At 39.8% G+C, this 26,134-nt stretch overlaps 2 protein-coding genes across 2 annotated transcripts in view; both read left to right on the forward strand.

Annotated features, from left to right (window-relative positions):
- Positions 1 to 11,156, forward strand: part of LOC140322895 (TLC domain-containing protein 4-like) — a 16,016-nt gene extending 4,860 nt beyond the window's left edge. Inside the window, exons 3-7 of the mRNA XM_072399535.1 lie at positions 298 to 387; positions 5,274 to 5,332; positions 6,814 to 6,908; positions 7,793 to 7,866; positions 9,603 to 11,156. Coding sequence (XP_072255636.1) covers positions 298 to 387; positions 5,274 to 5,332; positions 6,814 to 6,908; positions 7,793 to 7,866; positions 9,603 to 9,912 — 628 coding nt within the window. The 3' untranslated portion in view covers positions 9,913 to 11,156. The remainder of the gene's footprint in view (positions 1 to 297; positions 388 to 5,273; positions 5,333 to 6,813; positions 6,909 to 7,792; positions 7,867 to 9,602) is intronic.
- A 4,486-nt stretch (positions 11,157 to 15,642) lies between these two features.
- The window catches only part of CNN1 (calponin 1), a 51,975-nt gene continuing 41,483 nt past the window's right edge, over positions 15,643 to 26,134 (forward strand). The window contains exon 1 of the mRNA XM_072399536.1: positions 15,643 to 15,647. The gene's annotated coding sequence lies outside the window, so the exon portion shown is untranslated. The remainder of the gene's footprint in view (positions 15,648 to 26,134) is intronic.

Here is a 26,134-nt window from a genome sequence, read left to right on the forward strand (position 1 = left end):
ATATTACAGTCACCCAGCTCCTGAGTGTCTTATTACCCCTCTAAAATTATATTACAGTCACCCAGCTCCTGAGTGTCTTATTACCCCTCTAAAATCATATTACAGTCACCCGGATCCTGATTGTCTTATTACCCCTGTACCATCATAATACAGTCACCCAGCTCCTGAGTGTCTTATTACCCCTGTACCATCATAATACAGTCACCCAGCTCCTGAGTGTCCTCTTACCCCTGTAACATCATAATATAGTCCACTAGCTTGGTGTATATTGTTGCAGTAATGTCTTCTGTCTTTCAGGATTGTCTCCACAGTGCATGCATTGATTGTTGGATCTTTTTGTCTCTACATATTAGCTTTCGATGATGCTGTGAATCTGGACCCCATATGGTGAATATTCATTTTGTATTAAAATAATTTTATATTTAGTCCTGTTTTTTTCCCATCACATATTGTAAATGCTGTCATTTTCTTTTCCTCTTCTTGTTGTGTTTTCTGTCTTCTTCTATTTAATTCTCTTACATCTTTACTGTGTCTTTTCTAATACCTTCATGAATTGGTCACCATTCCAGTTTCCTCACCCCAGGGCTGTGAATGTTAGATCAGGGAACAAACAGAACTCTAGCTCAGAGTTACAAATCAGATCTTTGTCCCAAGAAACTATACCGATAATCTGATTGGTTATTGGTTGCTCTTATACAGGATAAACCATTTTGCTGCATGAAGTTTTAGCAATAAACATCTAAATGGATCTCCCTGTAGCTGCTTCCCCCAGTAATGCTGAAGGCCATTGCATTGCTTTGTAAGGATAAGTCCAGGCAGGCAATGAGCTTACAATGTGGTTACTGAACACCACAGGTGGTTTATTGGATGGATCAATTTATTTACCAATACCAATGACAGAAAAGCACATGGCATATGCCTAACATTACAAGATAGCTTCCTTAAGGGCAGATTCAGACCCCAAACCTGTGTTGCTCTTTAAGAAACAGTGTCGGCACATTTGACAGCTCGTGGCAGTGGGTGATATTGGTGCTTCTCACTGATGCTCCCATTGATTTTCTATGGAGCTGCTGCCAGGGGACGCTGGCACAAGAATTCTTTAAATGAACTGTGACCTCATGGCCAGTCTGATGATAGACTTATAGAGTTTTAGTTTCTTCCAGAGGAGCCCTAATTTTCTGTCAACAAGAATTTATATCAAATGTTTTCAAGCTAAAGGGAATTATCTTTTACTTGTCCCTAAAACAAGTCTCTGCATTGGAAACTCTTTCCTCTGTTTCTGGCCAGTGAACATGAAACATCTATTATTTTTACTCACTTATAGGCCCTGATTTATTCAAGTTCACCAAGGCTGGAGAGAATATACTTTCATTAGTGAAGCTGAGTATTTAAGCAAACCTGGAATGGATTTCCTAAAATCAAGCTATTTGTTAGGTATTTGTTAGCAAATGTTTTCAATCCTGGGCCAGATCCATTCCAGGTTTGCTGGATCACCCAGCTTCACCGATGAAAGTGTATTCTCTCCAGCCTTGGAAAACTTTAATAAATTAGGGCCATAGTCTTAGCCATCACCAGGACAAGCGGAGAGTAAATCTGGGACACAGAAGGAGATCTGTGAACCATTGCTAATATAATTTTTTATTATAAAATATCACCATTATAAAAATAAGACTTTCTTTCAGTGATGAATACATTACATAACAAATATACCAGCCTGATGCCAAGTAAATGCACAGAGAACGTCCTCCAAGGTTGGGTTGAAGAATTGTATTCTGTAATTGATCAAATCTAATATTAAATGTCTCACTCTCATGTAATGGGGAATAACATTTGCTGATCCAGCTTTTGGGTTCAGCAAATTATAGACAATCTGTAATACCAATGGAAGATCCTGGGATAAAAATCCCTTTCCATGAATAGCTTGCATGTCGAAACACTAAAGCTGCGTACACACGGCAAATTTTTCTCGCCCGATAATCGGTATCGGCCAATTATCGGGCGAAAATCTGCCGTGTGTACAGTCGGTCGTCGTCCATCGTCCGACGACCGTCCTGGCGGATCCATGGACGATGGACGACGACCGATCCTAATGAAAGGGAAGGGGAGAGCGCGCAGCAGGGTGCCGCTCCGTCGCTCTCCCCCTCCCCTCTCCATAGAGCATGAATGGTGCTGTATGTACAGCATCGTTCATGCATCGTGCAGTCTTTTCTCGTTGGAAAGGATCGTGAAAGATCCTTTCCAACGAGAAAAATTGCAGGTGTGTATGCAGCTTAAGGCTAGAAGAAACCTGTGAAAGAATTGTTGTTGGGATGTTCTACACTCACTGGCCAATTTTTAAGACAGACTTGCTCAACACAATTATCTAATCAGCCAATCACGTGGCAGCAACTCAATGCATTAATGCATATATAGTTAAGAAGTTTAAACTGAGCATCAGAATGGGAATGAAAGGTGGTTTAAGTGACTTAAATTTTAGCATGATTGTTGGTGCTAGGTGGGCTGGTTTGTGTATTTCAGAAACTGTGGCTCTGCTGGGATATTCACACACAGCCATCTGTAGGGTTTACAGAGAATGGTCGGAAAAGCGGAAACGATCCAGTTCTCTGATGAAAGATTCCTAGTAAAATCCAGAAGTCAGATTAGAACGCCCAGACTGGTTGGAGCTGATAGAAAGGCGTCAGTAACTTAAATAAGCACACAATACAGCAGCAATAGATCACACGGGCTACCACTCCTGTCAGCTAAGAAGAGACAGCTGAGGCTACAATTTGTATAAGCTCACCAAAATTAGGCCAGAAAGGATTGGAAGAACGTTGCCTGCTCTTACAAGTCTTGATTTCTGCTGCAATATCTGTCAACATGCTCAAATCTGATGTCTTGACCATGACAATGAGTTCACCATACTCAAGTGGTCTCCACAATCATTAATATTTGGGATGCAGTGGAATGATAAATTGGTATAAAGGAAATGCAGTCAACAAATCGGCATCAACCGCATGATGCCGTCTTGTCAATATGGACCAAAATCTCCATTTCCAACACCTTGCTGGATCTATGCCACAAAGAGGTATGGCAGTTCTGAAGGCCAGTTGGGTTGAACCTGGTTCTAGCAAGTAAAGGAGATGCTGAGTGTAGGAGCACCTTCCACCGGAGGACTGCTGATTGTCTATGGATATTTAGATGAATATGGATTTGGATTATTGTGTGTTCCTACTTATTGCAAGACTGTGCACAATAAATGTCAATTTATGGAGCACAACCTTGGAGAATACCTCCCAAACCTTTGAAGACAGGGAAGAGGGACATATTTTAGCTCAAAGCATGTCAGCAAACAACACACTCCTGCCACACAACCAAAATACAAGTGCAAAAAGTAATTAGATAAATTGACAAATGTTTTTTTCACCAACACATTTCCTTTATACTCGCATTCTAGAATGACCAATAGAATGATTTAGAAAACTGGATAGAAGGTTTATTACAATATATCACTTTTTATTTGTTTAATGATACGTTTTATAGAGGTGTATAGATTCATCCAAAAAAGTAACTGAGTAGGATAGGGGGTGAGAAGAAAATTGGATCTGAAAAAGGGAAAATCCCTCCAAATTGAAGAAAATTTAATAATGCATGAATTTATAGAAGTTCAACTCTTTGACTGTTGGAAGGTTGTTAGGTAACTATCTCAATTTCCCCCAAAACAACTCTTTGAAAAACCAATATAAATGTTTGAAATACAAATCAGAAACAATTGGGAGGTATATTGGAGAACTATCTAGGTAATTACTTGGCTTTGGGCTGGTTCCATATTGCAATGTACTGTTATCATCACTAGATGCAAATTGAAGGTTTTATTTTCATTTATGTCTGAGGGGCCCGTCCATTTTTAATGATGGTGATCAAGATATAAAGTATACGAGTTTGAAAAACCTATCCACCAATTTAGATCAGTGTTTCTCGACTAGAGTCTTCCAGAGTTTGCTAGGGGTTCTTTGAGCAATTTGCACTTCTCAGGCCAGTTACTATTGACCCCAATGATCTTTTTAGCTATTGGTGAGGTTGGCATTCTTCCAAATAGCCACCACACTAATATACTGTGAGCTGTGCATATAGTAAATATAACATGGGTTTCCCAAGACCTGAAAGTTATTTCAAGGCTTTCCCTCATTGATTCCCCAAGTGATTTAGACACTTCCACAATTATTATTATTATTAAACAGGATTTATATAGCACCAACATATTACGCAGCGCTGTACATTAAATAGGGATTCCACAATAATAAACTGCTCCTTCCTAAATGGGTCAATATTGAGTTTCCAAGGTTCCATTTAGATGTTGGACGACCCACATTTTGGCATCAGACCTCAGTAATAAGAGCTGCCTGCATGGCCTCTGTAAACAGATCAGCTTATCTAGACCTGTAATGAAAAATTAATAGTTAGAAATTAAAAGGTGGAATCCCCATTGGTTGGCATAGACCAGCATAGACATTCCATATTTTTTATTCTATGATGCAAGGCATCCAATTTTATCTCTGCAATGCTTTCACTGTTTGCACCCCTCCCTTGAATATCCTTCTCTTGAACTCGATTTTTCATCTCATGCCACACAATGGACTCTCTTATGTTGGGTATAATGTGATTCTTTGTTATGTGAAGTTGGTTAATGTGACCCCCCTGCTCTGATCTCAATGCATGAATTTTGCCACTTAACCCATAAGCAGTAAAACTTACCCTACAATGCCAGTGTCACAGTGTCAGCCCTCAATGTGCTTTGTATACAGACGGCTTCCAAGAAAAAGAATGGGCGGCACAGAATGTTCATAGGCGTAATGCCATAACCGCTTATGGAGGACCTGTCATGACTAGGGATATGGAAGAATCTAAAAACTCGCTTTTAGGAAACATTGTTACCTCCTTTGCCTTGTTTCATATCTGTTAATATTTTTAGGGATTTTTTAGGCCAAAGTAGACATTCCTTGTTTCATATCAATATGGTATAATGGTAAATGTGGTATAATGGTGTTAATTGACATCCAAAATACCCCACTGCATTCACCCTGAGGTTATTGGAATGGAATAAAAGTACATCCTGCTATGGGATTGGATTAAAAAGAACCAACAAACTCCATGCAGTGATGAATCACAAGCCCCAGTGCCATAACCTCACAATCCTAACCACCTTCTCCTACCTTTCTCTCTCTGTTTCCACCCTGTCCTCTCCCTCTTCAACCCCCGAAGGACACCATCTAACCTTCCTGTTCTCATTTCAGGGGTGATCCATTTCAAGTGAAAATGAATGTTGCAATTACCTGTGGCTACCTCGTTTATGGTAAAAATATGAATATTGAATGAATGCCAGTAATAATAATGCTAATAAGGATAAGGAGACAAATCCCTAAAGGCTCATACACAAAGCTAAGAACTGGTGTTATCATCCAACCAATCAGATTCTCCTCTTCATTCTCCTTTATCATTATGGAATCATACAAGGGAGAATCTGTTTGTATGTTGAGTTTCATGTAAAAGCCATTGGTTGCTCTTGTGGTGAAATCACACCACCAGCCTTATTCATAAAGTTTTTATACTTATAATGTATTTATATTTATATGTATTGACCCTTCTTATAGCTTTCCAAAATTAAAATGAAATAAAAATGTTAAAAATGCACATTTTATGTCTAAAATTACTTAAAGCCCCCCAAGTCACACCACTAGCCTTAAAATTAATAAAGATATTTTATAGTTATAATGTATATATATTTTTATGTATTGACCCTTCCTCAGGCCTTCCAATAATAAAATGAAATTAAGTAAAAAATAATGTAAAAAGTAAAAATTAAAATTAAAAAAAGTACATTTTAGGTATAAAATTACTTAAAACCTTCAAATTATGTTTTCCTCACGATATATGTTTTCTGTATGCAGAGACTCCTCATTGCTAGCTGCAGTTTTTTTTGCCCCACAATATCAAATTAGTTTTAGTGCACACCAAACACCAAATATTTCCATTTTTCTAAGATATTTAAGATGAGTTAGTGCTGAGAAAATAGATACCAAATATCTAACATTATATAACATTTTTAACTTCAATATTGTATTCCCTATGAAACTCAGAGAGTATGGGACCCAACATTGTCCACACTATGGGCCTGATTTATTAAAGCTCTTCAAGGCTGGGGAAGATAGACTATCATCAGTGAACCTGGGTAATCCAGCAAACATGGAATGGAACCAATCCAGGATTGAATACATTTGCTAACAAACAGCAAATAACTTTTAAGAAATCCATTCCAGGTTTGCTGGATCACCTAGCTGATGAAAGTGTATCCAGACCAGCCTTGGAAAGCTTTATTAAATCAGGCCCTATGGTACCCAAAATTGTCAACAGTATGGTACCCAAAGGCAACACATTATGTGTCATCAGTATACCTGCAAATAATGGTCCAATATATATTCCTATAAAAGTGTCAGCAGTAACCCAGAAAGCAATTGGAATTTGCTGATTTTAGTCCATCCAAGTCACAAATTTACGTTGGATTTTGAAGGTACTAAATTAATAAAATTTAAAACCATCTGTTTTTATTATCAATACTTTAAGTGTTGAAATTACATGAAATAAATTTGCATACCTTTTTCTATAATTCCACAATTGAAGAGCCATGAGTGTAATATGTCCATACACAATGGTGTCAAGGTTAGATCCAAAGGAGACATTTACTCCTTTTCCCTAAAAAACTTATTCTTTAAACTTTAATTTATTTTAAAATATATTCTTGTATATGTTTTTTATGCAATGTTTTGTTTTCTCCAGACTTGTTATTTTTTGCTCGCTATTGGAAGGAGATGAGAGATCCGTATATGGTTTGCCACCACTTTGCGGTGATCTACGCCTATGGATATGTTTTGGTATGTCACTGATTGCATGTACAGTGCATTGTGATTGAAAGAACGTGATTAGAAAGAAGTAACGCTATAATCATTCATAGGCTGACCTATTCATAGATATATTATATGGTCAATGGTTTGTAGACTATTGCACCTCTTGTTGTTGGACCATCCATTCATGGGTATTAATAGGAAGTTAGTTTCCCTAGCTATAACAGCTTTGGCTCATCATGGAAGGTTCTTCCACAAATAATATTATTACACAGTATTTAAATAGCGCCAACATATTACACAGCGCTGTACAAAGTCCATAGTCTTGTCAATAGCTGTCCCTAAAAGGAGCTCACAATCTAATGTCCCTACCGTAGTCATATGTCATTAATACAGTTTAGGGTCAATTTGGAGGGAAGCCAATTAACCTAACTGCATGTTTTTGGAATGTGGGAAAAACCGGAGTACCCGGGAGAACCTTCAAACTCCATGCAGATAGAGACCTGGCTGAGATTTAAATCTGGGACCCAGCACTGCAAAGACCAGAGTGCTAACCACTGAGCCACCATTCTCATTAAAATATTTGTTTGTGAAAATTGTCACCAAGGTAATCAAAGGAGCATTTGTAAAGTTGGATGCTGATGCTGGATGAGAAGAACTGGTTCACCGCTGGCAAACCAAACCATCCCAAAGATAATGGTATGAGGGAGTTTGGTATGAGGTCAGACTTGTCATGCCATATCTTACCTTTCTATGTGGATGCACAGTCATTCAAGTCATCCTGCTAATACAGAGATATATAGAGAGAGCACATCAATATAGAGATTACAGACAGGAAGGGGATAAATACTTATAGTTTTCCTATATTCTTCTTTTTATTAATTATTGTAGTATATATGTATTCTACTTTGCAGAACCGAGGAGTGCTGCCATATTTTGCCAATTTCCGGTTGATATCCGAACTTTCAACACCTTTTGTAAATCAGAGGTGAGAATTCTATAATTGACAAATATCTATAAAATTAATAAATAAACCTTCTCCCAATTCTGTGAAATTCAAATTTAAGGATATGATGTGAAGTCAAAAAAGGAAATTAGGAAAGGAGAGGTTGATAACCCCAGTGTTAGGCCGACCATGCTGACCTCCATTTGAACTTCTCTAATTGACTACATTCTGGTCTTACTGTCTCCCATCTCTACACAGTATTATCCCTGTCGGCTTAACACTGGGGTTATCAACCTCTATTATTCTCTAATAATCCCACACAATTCATCCGTTTTCCTGTCTATGAACTGGACTTCATATAACAAGTTTAACATTGTGTAATAACATTCAAGACGGAGGAGAAGCTGATGAAGGGTTAGAAGTCATGAACTTGTGAAGGAGGCCAGGAATGAATTGTCATAACTAAAAAAGGGAATGTGAAACAAAGACCTCCAGATGTATGCTCTTAAAGCAGCCATTACTATATTAAAAATCCCCCTTACTTCATCCTTGGTGGGGCTTACCAGTGTATACATGCATTACGTAACACTCTCCTGCTAATGTGCGATTACCCCTGAGGAAGCCTATATCTGGCGAAACGCGTCGGGTATCACTGTCACATTTATGCAAATTGCTAACAAAATTATGCTCATACTGGACTGATGGGGCAATATGTCTAATAAGTCTGGCCAAAAGCTTGTTTACCAATGTGAATTTTGTGGGATATGTACTTTCTCTGATTTGTATTGTGTTTTGAAAAATTAATAACAATACAACACTGTTTGCCTAAAAAAAAACCCCTCTGCCTGCTTTATTTGTTACTTGATACTTAATAAGCTGAGGTTGGCAAACCCTTGAAGGGTGGTTAATAGGGATGAGTGAGCGAGAATATTAGGTTTGATCTTGCGGCGAAACGGGCCTTTCTCACTTACCGAAAATGTAAGCAAGGACGGCCTTCTGATTCGCTGAGAGCTCTCGCTGAACAGAAGGATTTCCAGGGTTGCATCATGCAGCCCTGGAAATCCTCTGCGATCCCCGGGCACTAGAGGTTAAATAACTTCTAGTGCCCCGGGGATCGCAAACAGGGAGATTCCCAGGGCTGAATGCAGCTCTGGGAATCCTCCTGTTTTAATTTCCCCTTCTGATGGTTTCGCGAAATTAGTTCGCTGAAATTTCGCGGAACCATTGGAAGTTTGAGGAAAGTTTCGTGAGAAATCCAGAATGAATCCAGAAATAACCTTATATTTATTGATTTATCAACACCATTACTATTCTATTTAGTTCTTTATTAAGGATATGATCAATTAATAAAGCAAAATAGGAAAATGAATGGATTTATCACGAATGTAACTCCAAAGACTCCAGAAATAAAATTGGCTAAAATGCTGTTTTATTTAAGCATCATTACTTTGCTCCACCATCTTTTTTGGCCCTTTAAACCTTTTTGGTTTTTCACACACATGCTAAAATGCCCTTTTTTTCTTGTTACATGACTTGCAGTACCTGGTCTTAGGTCTGATATTTTAAAATAGAATTTAAAAATTGAAAATGTCTAGCACAAACATAATACAGAAGGAGGAGATATCCCTGTTTGAGCAAGTATGTTGGAAACAAAGGAGAAGCTCCAAAATCTCCGACCCTTTACATGTGTCCCCAACCATGTTCCTGGGATTTATAAAACCGTGCAGCAGTATATTTATATTTGATGATTATCTCAGTGTTTTATTCCTTCTCCATAGGTGGTTCTTTGATGTAGTTGGCATGCCACGTTCCTCAAAGCCTGTCCTCATCAATGGCTTAGCAATGGCTGTTGTCTTCTTTATTGTCCGAATTGCCGTCATTCCCAGCTATTACTCCCAAGTGTTTGCCACGTTTGGCACAGAAGGTTATATCAGGTTAGGCATTGGCCCACAAGTGGCATGGATTGTTTCCTGCGTCATCCTGGACATCCTCAACGTCTTCTGGATGTATAAGATTGGGTTTGGATTTTATCGGGTGGTCACAAAAGCCAAACCTGGGGGAAAGCCTAGAAGGAACCACGCAGACTGAGCAACCATGAACCTCCGCCATGTCCTACCTGGCAAGAGAAGCTCCATATTGAAGCCTTCCTGTGGAAGAGACCCCTTTATGTGATACTTCAGAAAAGTCACATTCTTTGTCTAAGTTTTTTTTTTTTTAATTTAAAATCAAGATGCCTTCAGAGATACATATTGATCAGTGTTTTTATACTAGCCACTATCTTGTGTTGTGAAGGTTTGTGGTACTGTAGCAGTTACTTGAACCTTCCTGATCTGAACTTCCAGAAATAGAGGAGCTGTGGGGTTTGGACTTCTGTGGTCAGATGTAGGCCTGGTTCCACGAGCACAGGCCACTTATCACAAATATCAGGACAAGACCTAATCACAGCAAAACCAAGTGCCAAATTTTTGTTCCTTTTTGGTTGGACAAATGCTTTAAATACTAATTTGGAAGGGGGGTCTATAGGTATTGCTGCTTAGGAACTTTATGCATATAAGCCTAACTATATTTGGACTTTGGGGTAAATACCACCGTGAAGAACTCTCCAGCCACTTTTTTTTTTTTACTAAATCACTTACCTTTGGGGTGGTATTACTTTAGCTTATCATTGAGGGGCAGCATGACTATCCATATTTCATCCAGTTTCTCCAAAATAGTGTCATGGAGTTTGGTGGAACAGACATTCAGATCCTAAATAATCCAGACAACAGAGCAAAGACTGCAATGGAAGAAGTAGGAGGCCAATGATCAGGATAAGCTAAGTCCAATTACAGTGCAAACAATATATATGAATAACCCTTGGCATGGCCAGTCATGCAGACCCCTACCCAATGCATGGGCAAACAGACTTTACTGTTGATCAGGTACAGGCTGAATGTCCAGCAGTCTACGTAAGTGCTTCTTGATTAGGACAAGTGTGTACTGAGCTGCAGAGAGCACAAGGCTGAACTTTACATCCAGTTAGGTGAAAACTGTTTATAGCTCAGGGAAGCTTCGGGTTGTTTTAAACCCCAATGGGTGATAAACTTACAGGACTGCCATGTAAAGTGGTATTTACCCAGAACTCTTTTTTTCAAGTGCCTTGGAGTGGGAAATATGTTGGTACAATGGACAGAGTTGGTCCAAAAGATTAAAAATGGACTTAATAGTTATATGTAGAAGAATTGTAATAACTACTGGTATAGGAAATTTCTTCTAACATTTTATGACATGGTAATATGATGTCCTGGTAATATGTGGAAACAACTTTGAAAATAAATATAAAACTATCAAAACCGTTTTATTCTGTTTCTGGCATCACATCACTCATCAGGGCTCGTCAGAGGTGGACATAATAGGGAGGTAAAAAGTGTGCCACTGCACAAGGGCCCTGGACCCTACTCAGCCAATAGGAGACCCAAGTCATTTCAGCAGGGGGACCCTTGGTGAATTCTGCACAGGGGTCCACTGTTAGCTGCCTCCACCAATAGGCCTCATTAATACCACCGATTCTGCAGAGGCTTTGTTACTCAGAAAGTCAGAGTGCCCCATAGATGGGTCCTGGTCACATACCTCTAAAATTAGATTGTTACGTGCTTTATTGGGCCTCTGGCCCCTGCTGCATGCAAAAGAAATGCCTCTGTGCCAAGAAGTCTAATCTTTCTACTTCTTAATTTCTTCTAGTGGGCCCCAGGTACTCAATTCGACCCTAGGTGGACTTCTGGGTTCAAATGGACTTTCACCCCAATTTGACTTTTTTGTGTGTGACCTGTTTCAGAAAAATGGTATTACAGGCACTCCCCAGATTACATACAAGATAGGGACTGTAGGTTTGTTCTTAAGTTGAATTTGTATGTAAGCCGGAACAGGTACATTAATTTAATAATTGCAATTAGGACAGATGTTTGTCTCAACATATTATTAGGCAGCATGGTGGCAGTGTATAAAACCAAACTGTGAGTTAATCACAAACAAAGAAAAAAATCTTTATGAAGCCTAGACATTTATTAACTTCTGGAGCAAGCTGTGCTTTGATATGCAAAAAGAAACAACTGCTGAGTTTGTCTTGGTCATTAAAGAGTTACAAGAGGCTGCAGAAAGAGCTCACCCACAACCTCAGCTGTGTTTAGCAAAAAATTTCTTCTGCAAGTCATGCAAACCTCCCCTACCCCCTTCAAGCTTCTGTTCTGCACACAAGGGAGCAAGCAAGACCTGTTTGTTCGTATCTTGAATTCGCCCATATGCCGGATGTCCTCAACCCGGGGACTACCTGTACTTGCCAAACCTGCCAGTGTTGTCCATCAAATGTATGCAGCTTCCTGGAATAGTGTGGCAATGATGCTGCACTGCTCCTGAATTCACAGCAGCATTCTCACTGTCATGTGGGCTAATCCAGCTTGCACTACAGTAGGATAAAAAAGTATTAGGGGGCGTTGCTATCATCCCTGCTGGTTTACAAGCCTGTCAATCATCACATTGCCCCACCCAGTCACACCAATTGCTTTCTGCTTTCTGAAACCCGCCCACTGTGAGCTGTAGTGTGGTATGGGGAACATGGTAGTACCACATATTAAGTAGTAGTACCTGAATTTGTCCTGGTATGAGCCCTGTGCAGTCCCTTTCCAGTGGGGTTTAAAGAGGGTGAGTGAGAAGCAGCACACAAAGCCAATCAGATGTTTTTTGCAGCATGGAGTAAGCTGATAGGGCACAGGCTGAAGGAAGGGGAGGACCCCTGTAAATTAAAATTAAACCACAGCACAGTATTTCAACCTTATTTGTATTTTATCTGTGCTTATTGTTTGGGGTTTAGGAACCATTTCTTATCTTTGCAGACAGAGAAATATGAAATATCACACAAAAACTGGTTGCAAATATTACATAAAACTAAATAAAATCAATACTGATTCCTTTTATTGCAAGTTTTGTAAATTAGGATGTAATTTTTCATTTTAGCCTGTAGAGGTCAGTGTTGTACTTTCTAATTATGAAATGATTGTGTTTGTGTCAGTGAGCTGCTGCTTCGCTTTTTCTTTTTTCTCCTTTCTATTTCTCACTTTGGACACATTTAATGAATGCAAAGCTGTGTAAGTGAAAGAATCTCATCTGGTATCAGGAGTCTTTGTGCAGCAGCACTTAGACAAGGAGAAGGAAGCTGCACAAAGAGTTAATCAGTGTGCTGGAGAGCTATTTAAGAACATTCTGCTTAGGGTAGGGACATGATCTGTAAGTGTTAATGAACTGCAGCAAAAAGATTGGACCATTACAGGTTCTGGTGCTCTGATTCTCTGCTTGGTGCAGTGATGGTGAGGGCATAATAATGGGCACAATAAGTATCATTGGGGTGATAGGAGCCCCTCATAATGAGCTCAGCAGGTTCACACCCTGCACAGGATTGGTGGGAACACCTTAGATTTGGCACAGCAGGTGTGCAAACCCAGGAACCCAGGTCAGGCATGGTGGGCACAGCAGGTGTGGGAACCGGGGAACTCTGGGAATAATTTTTGAGAGATGCCACATCCACATAGGAAAATTCTCTGACACCAAAAAATAAAAATCCATTGTGGATAGGCTGGCTTTTACTGTAAAAGCTTTACAGACTTAAAATATTCCTTAGAATAAACCTGTCCCTGTTTTCCTCCTAGGGCACCGCCATCTTCTTCACTTCCGCCATGTCATGGTTAGACATCTTGATTGGCCAGGCCAGGATGACACATGGGCAGGGGGGTGCGCGTTATGCTGGCAACCAATGCTGGCGGTACACATGGGCAGCTCAGCTTTGTTGCCAGAAACTCAAAGCGATGGGGCAGGTAAGAGGGACATCTCCTGTCCTTTTCTCCAATAATGACCAACCTGATAACGGGAAAGAAAAAGCTTTGTATTGCTTTCCTTGAGGCTAGCCAGATAAAGGTTCTTTTCTGAACTCTGCATGAACTCTGCCTGCTTCTTGTTCTTGTTCTTAATATTTCATCCCGGTGTAGTCACGCCAACATGGAAGACATTCCTATATTCTTCTTTACACAGTTTATAAACTTTACTATTCTATATGGAGTATTAGGATTGGAGCTGTCATAAGTATTTGTAACACCATTGAAGAGCTCCTGAGGGGCTTTAGAACCAAAATCTGCAAAGTTAAACTCTATCTTAACTTTTTACTTTGTACATAGATGGTAAAGGTTTGAACCACGGTTAGGTTTGTATTGCTGTTTTTGTTCCCATTGGAGAATTTTTACTTTATGTAATACTCTCTTTTCAAATAAATTCTGAATTTCAGAACAGGAAGTAGGAAGAAATCGTCCAATAGGCTCACTTGTTCTGGTGATAGCTATTGGCATAACAATTGCCATCGCACCACATGTGGCTGCAGTGGGACCCGGGAGAGAAACAGGGCCCCATGTTAAGGAAAACCAAACTTTGCACCATTAGCTGCTCCCAGGTGTGTAGCAAACTGCTGCAATGCCTCCAGATCTGGAAAACTTCACCGATGAAGAGACAGCGGCTGATCTGGCTCTGCACAATATCGGGTTCCGGAATACCTTCTATGGAGCACTGCCCAGAGGTGCACATGCAACCTCCGACCTCCCTCTGTAGAGATTACCTCTTATTTCCTTCTGTGTCACCGAAGATCCTCTTAGTGGGATGAAGGTGGCAAAAAAAGTGTGACCGGTATTTTAAAGCATTTATAAACTATCCTAAATGGGCTTAAATACACTTTAAGAAAGGTCAAAATGGGGCAAACTGTCCAGCAGGATATGTATAGAGTGTCCTTCTAGTGACACATTTGTTGCTGTTAATCGGTGGGATTGTGTGGGTGCAACGTGTGCCGCCAAGTCACCCCTGTTCCTGGTTGTGTGACACACACCATAAGAAATCCTGACAATCCCAGGCATTTGTATGATGGCAGATCCATTGTCTTTGCACATTACAGGTGGAACACAGAGTCCGGGCCTGTTAATCTCCCGGATCTGGTGGGATTTGTTCCATGTTTTTCTTTTGTCGTTTTTAGACGATGACACCGCAGACTGTTGTGCACATTATGTGCTTTTATGTTATGATCCGGTATAATGTGTTTGTTGGTTGCTGTGAGTGACCTGTGCATGGAAGAAGCTCCTAAACCCACAAAAAATGGCTGCTTCTGCTGGGGGGTGGCAGATCCTGGACGCCACAAAAGGCAAAGAAACAAAGTGACCCTACACTTTACCCATTAAGGGAATGTGTTAACCCCCCCAAACTTGTTACTTATACGCAACTTTCATTCACTGCCCAATTGCCTGATCTTTCCATTGGGGTATTACCTGGGAAGCAAATTACTTCTCCTCTTCCTTCCACAACTGGCTGCCCAAATGGCATCATATGGGGGTGGGCGGAGGGTCCTTTATCCTTGATGGAGAGAAATAGATACAGAGGTGTGTTGTGTTGACGTGGATTGTAATGCATACTTAGGAGCTGCATAAAATGCAACATCTCTAGATTTTTGGTATAAAAAGGGCACCTAGGAAACTATTGTATTTGTGGTGTCCTTGTGTTGGATAACAGAGTTTGTTGCCCTTCAATAAGTGGGCCGTGTTGAATGGTTCCGTCTGCTTTCTATATTCCTGCATTCCCAGTCAATGGATCTTCCTTGCCAACTTCCTGGAACACAAGACAGCTGAATGAACACAATAATAATACAAAACACCCCATGCACATAAATCCTACACTAAACAAAATACATCCCTATTAGAGTCCCTCCTAAGAACAGAAGTTATCCTGGAGATCAGCCAGTAACCACAAAGTAGATGTCAAGAACAGTCCGGATCAGCTAAGTGGACAGCACAGCCTTTGCAAAGTGGCGGAGGGCAGGAATGGATGCCAGATCACGTCGTGCCATGCTCAGTGTAGCTAGAGTTGGATTCCTTTCCATTGATTATGGGGTTCACTGAAACAAAGAGCAAATTTCCCAAATTATTGAAGGAATATAGAAGGGCTCCACCGAATGCTCTGAGATTAGAATGAAGGACCCCTTTTGGCACAACATATATAGATAATGGACACAACTTGATTGATGTTCAAACATTATCAATACAAATGATAAAGCCCAAACCAGCAAGAATACTCAACAAATAAATGTGGATACCATCAATGACCTTTCCTTCTATAAATGCTGGCAGGTATGCTTTGGTGTCCCAAATATCAAGATATTTTATAAAAATATCAAGTTCTAATAATTTGATGAAATTGGCATCCCATTAGCAAGGTCCCATTTTAGGAGATCCCAGAAGACAGACCCCACCAGTCCCATAGTGTTTTTCTTTCTACACCCCTTTATTATACCAAGTTGGCACAATTCTGATTGAACGACATATGATCCTTTACTAGGATCATCAATGGGTGATGACCAGGTAAATGAATAAGATCTCCCCGATATCACCTGGCATAACCACTTAGCAAAATATCAATCAGGAGGAGAACCTAGTTACATAGTTACATAGTAAATCTGGTTGAATAAAGACATAAATCCATCAAGTTTAACCACTAGAGAAAAAACATATCCCAGATATAAAACCATATGGACATACCTTTGTGATGCAGAGGAATGCAAAAAAAAAAAAAAAAAAAAGCCCTGGTTAAATTTGCTCCAACAGGGAAAACAATTCCTTCCTTATTCCATGAAAAATCGGATGTTTTCTAGTTTTCAAAAGCTTTATGTTACATTCAAATCTAACATCTAATACAATATTTCTCAATCAGGGTTCTTCCAGGGGTTCCTTGAGCAATTTGTGCCACTCAGGTCAGTTGATGTGAAACCAATGATCTTTTTGGCTATATATAAGGATGACATTCTTCCCACTGGTCATTCTGATCACCACGCCAATGTATTGTGAGTTGCTTTTGTTTTTTTCAAGGGTTCCCCCATGTTATAAAAGTTGAGCTACACTGGTCTAGTATATTAGGTACGTACATATTAACCATCCGATATATACACCAGGTACCATTCATAATACCCATGTTTGCAAGCCATCAGTTGATAATTCTTGTTTGAAATTGTTTCATGGGATTGGAAATCAAAAGGAATTTAAAAATTCAACGTGTGTAGCAACACTTAGGCTTAGGGATAAAAGCTGCAATAATGTTAATTTGTGAAGTATCACAATATGCTCTTATCATCTCCTGTCTGGACTACTGTAACCTCCTCCCCTCTGGTATTCCACTAACCCGACTCTCTCCTCTACAATCTATCATGAATGCTGCAGCCAGACTCATCCATGCTTCCCTCCGCTCCTCTTCCGCTGCATCTCTTTGTAGTTCTCTTCATTGCCTCCATTGGCTTCCATTTCACCTTAGAATCAAATTCAAGCTCCTGTGCTTTGCCTTCAAATCCCTCCACAGTTCTTGTCCCACTTACCTTTCTGACTTGGTAAAAAAATACTCCCCCTGCCGCTCTCTCCGCTCCTCCAATGACCTACTAATGACTTCCTCACTCATAACCTCATCACACGCACGGCTCCAAGACTTTTCTAGAGCTGCTCCAACTCTCTGAAATGGTCTTCCTCGTCCTATTCGGCTTGCTCCTACTTTCTGCTCATTTAAAAGAGCGCTCAAAACCCATTTTTTCAAACTTGCCTACCCGTCTTCTTCTGTCAATTGAAACCACCACTACTTCCCACCACTACATATCTCCCATCCTATGTGTGTGAAATTCCCCCACCTACTAGATTGTAAGCTCTTCGGGGCAGGGTCCTCTCCTCCTGTATCACTGTCTGTATTAGTCTGTCATTTGCAATCCCAATTTATTGTACAGCGCTGCGTAATATGTTGGCGCTATATAATATATATAAAATCCTGTTTATTAATAATAATATTATTAATAATAATAATAATAATAATATGTCTGACCAAAGCAAACTTAAAGAAAGTCTTCTACAAAGCAACCCGAAGATCTATGGCAGGTTCATAGCGGTCATACGTCCCCTGTTCTCAGTACATCCAGCAAGCTTGTGGAAAATATCATCAGAACATAATCAGAACTCTAAATCAGCATACTTGTTCCAGCTGAGGAATGCAGGGAAGAAGAAGTCATACAACACATATTGTTTGGTTTATAAGATCTGATCATTTGCATATTATTGGCCCTTACAGATGAAATCATTATTAGGAAGTAAATATTACAAAATATAGGCGAATTCTTTGTAAAATTTTAAAAGCAACTTTTTCTGTAATTCTTTGTCCCCCCTCCTCCCTATTCTCTCTCTCATCTCCATCAAGACCAGCGTGAGTTCCAGTGTTTAAATTGCACTGTGATGATCACCAGAAGTCCTCGCATTATACTCTGTGCTATGTTCGCTCTATTATGCCTATTTTAGGAAAAGCTGCCACCCTTATGTAAGACCCCCCTTCCTCCTCCTTACACACCCGAGCCTCACTCAATGGGAATTTCTGCATCCTGACAGACAGGAGCAGGAATGTGCCACCATGACATGCTATGACATCACCGAGCGGCTTCCCTGTGACACAATTGTAATATCAGCTTTGCAGGAATGCGTTGAATATGTCCCAACAAATTAAAAAAATTAGGTGTTAAATGTTGCTCTTTAACTGTATATATATTGTCTATAATCTAGGACGGCCATTCTCAACCAGGGATCCACGGAACCAAAGGGATCCTTCAGAGGTATCCAGGGATTTCTTGAGCCGATAGCTGATTGACCTTCCATTGCTCAATCCAGAATTTTTCTGAGACGCATGGGAAGAAATTGTAGGCGGGTGGCAGACCCTGTATTGTGACCCAGCTCATCAGTAACCTGATGAGCTGAAAAGTGCCGGGTGGTGCCCCTGGGTAAAATGGGCTGGGGAGAACACTGACCTTCTATAATAAGGTGCCTGCATAGGCTTGGGCCCAATGCCACATGGCGGAGCCGGCTAAATGAACACAAAGTAAAGTCTGTCAAGGTGGAATTCTGACCACCGATATATGAGTGCATTTTTCCCACTGTCAAGCAATGCAAACAGATCAGAGAAAAGGGTTCACGAAAGCTAAAAAGTTCCTCAAGGTTGGGAAAGGCTGATTTTTATCACCAGTGTATACAGCTATGGCCAGTGGTGGACGTAGGCTGCTGGAAACCATTTTGGATTCTCTTATCGTTGTTGGTTCACCTACCCATGGTCTCCCACCTCCTGGGACTAATAAATAAAGTTAACCCCCACCAAAAGCTCCTACAGAACCTACATTATTATCTGTCTTAGCACATCTTCTAATTTTGTAGTTTGTGCGTAACACCTCTTACCCTCCTTTACTCAACTTACTGTTCTAATGGCACCATCAGTAACAGTGGCATCCCTTCTTTGGGTGCTATCATCTCCAATGGGCCGGGTGTACGATTTTCTAATCAAATCCAATCCAATCTGGAGTGAAGTTGAGTAGGTCTGGTAATGCCCATGTTGTACCCACCAAGAGTCAGAAAGAGAGGGAGGTTGGTGGGTTGATGTTAATAAATCCATATCAAGACTTGTCCATGAAAAAAGGAAGCATGTTGAGTCAGGTATGTGACCATGGAATGTTTGAGATTTATCTGAGAGCTGCTGGTTAGAGGATGCAAAAGAAGAGAATATTGGATAGGTAGCAGATGGTCCCACTCCACCGTGGCATGAAGTGAAAGCTTTCTATTCTTCTGTATGGCCACCACCAGAACACGCCTGATATACTGATCTCTATGTAAGTGTTTCTCAACCAAGGTTCCTCCAGAGGTTCCTAGGGGTTCCTCCTTTTTCAGTGACCCCAATGATCTATTTGCTGACATTCTTCCCAATGGTCAGCAATTTAAGAGAGATCCTCTTCCTCACTGACCACCTGAATGGAATTTTAAGGGTTCCCCCATATTAACACAGGGATCTTTGCCACTTCCTCTCCCCCTACACACCCTTACGTGAGGAGAAAACTCCTGAATAGGTACACAAATGGCAATAAAACATAGTTTCTTCCTCTTACCCACGCTTACAAATAACAAAAATGTTTTGGCTGGAGTTTAGCCAAATAGCCCAAAGGAAATCACAGAAATAGCTATTCAGCAAAGCTATTCAGGAAAACATACTCACAATGACAGTTTTCATAGTCTTACCTCTACTTTCATATATGTATCACAGTTTAATCTAAATATGATGCAGCAATACATTACATTAGGAGTTTGACCATGATGCCCAGTTCATTCCAATAGTCAGGCAGTCCCCTCGCTCCCTCCATACCCGGAGACTATATGAGGACACTTATACTGAGAGCACAGGTTTCCTATCTATGCCAGCATAAAGTGCCAAGAGGAAAAGGTATTTAGGAGATTATAAAGCCAAAATAAGTCATCTATTGTGATGCTAAGTGATGAAAAGGCCCTTTGAGGCTTCGGGTTTAAACAACATAATACAATTCCACAGCATAATAGCTTTATCCTTAATATTCCATTGGCAGTATAATATGAAATCAAGCTTGTAATTTACTTTCAGAAATGTAACTGGAATGTAACCTGGCAGGGGTTAGTCCTTCGCTAAAGGTGATTATTATTACTCCATCGCATGTACCAATTGCCTGCTTGTTGCACGTATAATGTGATGAATTCCCATTTGTTGCCTGTATATGTTATAGAAATTGCCCCATCGTTGCCCAAATATTGTCACAATTGTTAATCTTTATTTATATATGAATTCAAATATCATATATTGTAACAAATTGTTGTCCATATCTTGCATGACTAATTATTGGTATTGTCATGATTTCCTACCTGTGGTCTGTATATATTATAACAAAATGCCCATTTGTTAATTAGATATTGTCGTAATTGTCAGTTCGTTACCTGAATATTATAAAAATAGGCCATTCACATACTATATATTGTAACAAATTGTTGTTTTTATCTTGTCATGACTAATTATTTATTTCCGGGTATTATCACCCATAGCCTATAAATATTATAAATAAACAAAAATTGCCCCTTTGTTGACCACATTCTGTCACAATTTGCAATTTGTTACCTTCATATTAAAAAACAGGTCATTCATATTCCATATATTTTAAAGATTTGTTGTCCACATCTAGTCATGGCTAAACATTTGTCATGATTTCACATTTGAAGCCCACAATCTACTAGGACTGCAAACTTTTAGGATATGTATTGTTAAGTAGTGTTGGTGTTTGAATTCGGGTTGTCCTTATATTGGACCCGAATATGGCTGTTTGAATTTGGATACACTCGACCCAATAAAAGAACAAGATTCGACGGCAAAAATTGGGATAAAAAAAATGTGTTAAAAATGTTAATGTTTGTGTTTATTTAACTATTTTTTTTACAGGTTATCCTACAATGACATGATATCTCTTACTCTGTAACACAGTTTCCAGCACAGAAATATTATGATACATTTGTTACATTTTTCTTTTATTCACTGCAAGCAAAGTGTAACAAATGTATCATAATACTGTGCTGGAAAGTGTGTTATAGAGTAAAGCTACGTACACACTTCCAATTATTATCGTTTGTAAACGAACGACGAATGATCCTGCACGATATCTGCGAACGATCGTATAGCACCGATCCTGTACATACAGATAACGACACGATCGTTCAAAGATATTGTACACACGTATATATACACACAGTATATATGAATATATATATATATATATACACACATACACTCACATACACAATACAGCCTGTATCGATCAAATGTTCGTTCATCGCGCATGCTCAGAACATGCACGATCACTGAACGACTGTACACACGATAGATGGTCAACAATCGTCGTCCAATCCGATCCGCCGGTCCGGTCGTTCATTTCCAACGACTATCCTCGTTCATCGGCGTCGTTGGTTACTTTTTTTACAAACGATTTTTGGCCAATCGGTCGTTCGTCGTTCATTTCCAACGATAAAAATTGGACGTGTGTACGCAGCTTAAGAGATATCTGACCGGCATCTTCTCAATGATTGCAGCCCAGTCTGAGAAGAGTGTGCAATCTCCAGGGCACTACAGGTTAATTAACCTGTAGTGCCCTGGGGATCGTAGTGGAACTGCAGAGTTCATCTGTAGTTCAGTTCTCACGGTCACATGACCGTGGGAACTTTGCGGTCACAGCTGTGACTGCAGGCGATCCCCGGGCACTAACAGAGGTTGAACGTGGACAAGTTTCCCCATTCATCACATCTAGTGCCCTGTGTTCTTGGATAGAGACATTCTATCCAAGAACACATATTACTAGTAAAGGGCTGCAAGAGCAATCTGATTCCTCTTGCAGCCCTTAATAGTCCCTAAAAAAAACCTGAACTCCCCCACTATTGACTTCGGCATTCGATCTCCCGAACAATATCTCACTATTCGATTGAATAGCTGTCGATTCAAATAGTGAGATATTCGACCAACACTATTGTTAAGTCAACCCTGCCACATGACCCTGTCCCCATTTACCCACTTTATTATTAGCCCCTCAAATTTATAATAAACAAATATATTTTAAATATATAAATGCTATAATACCCCAAAATATGTGGAAGTAGAAGACCTTTTTGCATATTTAGGCAATCAACACAACATCATGGTCCACAAATCTCAGTTATGTGGGCCATGATGTATAACCCCTGGAGCTTCTTGCCAATGCTTATACAGATCATTACCAAAGCTAGAAGAGAAGGAGTGAAGGATTTGTCTCCAAGAAAGAGACATTACCTTCCCATGAAGGACTATTAGGAGCTGTGCCATTTTTAAAAAACAAAAGGTTCCTTCTAAAAGCCGGTCTGCTGTTGCCTCTCTTGCCCAGAATAGCCACCCTTGTGTTCCTTCTTAGGTTACGCTCACTTTTACAGGCCTTGTGTTCTTGACTTGGGACATTGGCCCCATTCGTGACCTGGACATTCCTCTATTCAGTGGGAGCTCCATGCTGGCTTTGTGCCCACATCAAAATGACGAGGCCTCTAGAGCAACATAAAAGCTTCTCGAATGAGACTTACCCGATCTTGGGGTACCTGATCTTAGGCAGCCCTATTCAGTAGAAGACATTGACCTCAAAAAACTTCTTACCCTACAAAAAAAAAATATTTTTATTTGGAATAAGAGATTTAAAACTACACGGACAGCTATTCGCACGCTGTTTCTCTTCTATAATTATATGAGCTAATAAAAAGCAGTGCTGAGCAGATGATGACACATCATGGTATGGGAACTTGGTATGGGGACTCCTCTCTTGGCTTTCTATCAAGTGACAAATCAAACAGAAAATTCTCTTTCCCTCTCGTAGTTTTGCCGGTTCTCACACGTAAAGCCTCATCTCCCATCATAAACTTTTCCTAGAGTTATGGACCTATAAAACAATCGTAAACAGGTTCATAGGTTGGAAGTATGGATGAAATTTACAGGATACATTCTGATACAATTTTGGAGATTTACTAGATGTAAGGAGTATTGTGAATCAGTTATAACTCTGCTGGGAGATAGTTTCTTACACGTAAGTGGTTTTCTGATCTGAAGGACCCACCAATTGACCTTTATTCTACAAAAAATGTCTGGTCACATTAAACTGCTTAAACAAGTTTCTGTAAGGATTTCTAACATTTGCTTTCATAGATACCCTAAGCCAGCACCCTGTAAAAACACCAGAATCCATAATGCTGTAAATTTGAGGTAGAGATTAACAAAGCATTGAGGACAAAGCAATGGCCATAGAACCAACATTCCCAAAGAAAACCCTGTACAAAGCATTGGTCAGACCACATCTGGAATATGCAGTCCAGTTTGGGGCACCAGTTCACAAAAAGGACATTGTGGAATTGGAGGGAGTGCAGAGAAGGGCAACTAAACTAATAAAAGGAATGGAGGAGCTCAGCTATGAGGGGAGATTAGCTGAACTGAATCTATTCTCCCTTGAGAAGAGATGTATAAGGGGGGATATGATCACCCTGTATAAATATATAAATGGTCCATATAGAGAACTCTCTTCCCAATTATTCACTTTTAGATCATTACAAAGAACAAGAGGGCACTCTTTGCGTCTGGAGGAAAAGAAGTTTAAGCTCCGGTAAGGAAGGGATTCTTCACTGTAAGGTCTGTGGAAATGTGGATTCGGCTCCCTCAGGAAGTAGTTTCAGCAACTACTGTAGATTGCTTTAGGAAAAAGCTGGATGATTTCTAGAAGCACAGAATATAACTGGGTATTAAGGCTTTAAAGTAAAAATAACCGTGACTGTTGATCCAGGGAACATCCCATTGCCTCATGGAATCTGAAAATGTCTTATAGGGTTTTATATCTGGGATAAGTTTATTTCCATAGTGGTTGAACTTGATATACTTTTTTCAACCTAACCTACTATGAAACGGCAGCAATGGCAGTGACACCAGTGCTTCCTCTTGCACTTTTTTAATCAATAGAACACCGGTGGTAGCATCCGGCCACATTTAATTCTCATTCTTTTAAATGGATTGCCTAGGTAGTTTCCTTAGTGGACGCTAATGGGATACAATTGGAGATTTGCTAAGCAGTATTTGGCTCTACATTGGACAGGGCCTTTTTTTTTCTTTTTGTCCATTTTTCACTATACTTATTTAACTTTGTTATGAGAAGTAGGATAGAATTTACCATTATTTGTTTGTTGTCTTTGGCTCTAAATTGTCCAAATGCCCAAACATCAAAAAAACCTTCTATTAAATAAAAACAGGTATGCAACACTTATTTAAACATATATATATATCATCTTAAAACAACAACTTATTAACTTAACCTAAACCATTTTTATTACCCTTTAAAGTAATACTAATACTCTCCCCCTTGTTCTATAGCATGCTCTGTTCAGTCTCTAAAACTGAAGAAAGTTATTCTTGTGTGAGCCTAAAATGGTGACTTGGAGCTTGCAGAGGACGGTGGAAGGTCTGGGGACATGATTTCTGCCCCCATGTAACATTATGGCTGCCTAATTGGCCAGTCATTTAGTGGAGGGCAGTTGCTAATGCCACCATTTTTGTTTTTTAAATTTCACCACTTTTTCTTTACCGCTTGCCTGAAAATGCAGTATGATGGAGCTGGAAACAAAAGAGTCCATACTGTATATGTAGTATGTAGTGCTTTACCCAGAGCATTGCTTTAGCAGTTTCTCAGTCTTTTTAACGAGGGGGAACCCTTGCTGGAGTTACTATTTCCACAACAGTACATTACTGTAGTGGTCAGTGAGAAGAATGTCTCTTACATTGCCGGCCATTGGGAAGAATGTCACCATTACAGATCATTGGTATCACCTGAGCTCATTGCTCGAGGAACCCCTAACAACCTCTGGAGGAACCCCAGTTGAGAAACATTGCTCTGCCTACTACTTCCCTTTAAATATCCTGATTTTCTACTTGAATAAAGTTCTTTAAAATGTTTTCAAATCAATCAATGAAATCTGCATGTGATACTGGAAATACCCTAAAACTTTCTATATGGCACCCACATACTATAAACACAATATCTGGAGAAGCCCCAATGCCAAATTGAAGGTATTCAGTTACCAAGGTTCTTCTAACGATGAAACAATCGGGATTTTCCAGAGAGGATCCCATAACAAAATTCAGAAATCTGATCATTCAAAAAGATAGAATTCACCCTGCAGAAATGTTATATCCCTCTCCATCAGAGAGTTGTATTCCATGCACAATGCCAGAGCCAATAAAATGTATTTTCCTTACACAATACAATTTTAATGATCACATTGCTGGATATGAATTGTATCAAAGTTCTGGAAGTGCCGGCTCTTGCAGATGGATTTTCTATATCTGAATAATCTGGTATAAACCTTACAGAAAGAAAGGAATAACAGAACGATTATAGAGTTATGGAAAATGGTGATAGGCGCATGGCGAGCCGGTAAAGTGGCAGCAAATCTCCGTCTTGTGCAAGCTTGTGTGTCAGGTTGGAGCGCATTGTGATTCAATAAGATTCCATGCCCTGGGGAATGTAACAGAGTACAGCTAACAAACATACATTGTTCACTAAATATGTTCACATACAGATAGGGAAAATCATTTTCCTAACAATTCCAGAACTCATTAACTCATTCCATACATCAATTATTTACTACAATTATGAAGTACTATAAAGCTGGGTAATAAGGCCCTGCTGGTGCTGGAATGTACTGAAATGTTACTGGGGTAATACAGGGGATGGTACAGGGGTAATAAGATATTCAGGAGCTGGGTGACAGTAATATAAGGTTACAGGGGTAATAAGTCACTCAGGAGCCGGGTGACTGTAATATGATATTACAGGGGTAATAAGACACTCAGGAGCTGG

Source organism: Pyxicephalus adspersus, chromosome 2 (genome assembly GCF_032062135.1).
Source record: "Pyxicephalus adspersus chromosome 2, UCB_Pads_2.0, whole genome shotgun sequence".
Classification (NCBI taxonomy): Eukaryota; Metazoa; Chordata; class Amphibia; order Anura; family Pyxicephalidae; genus Pyxicephalus; species Pyxicephalus adspersus.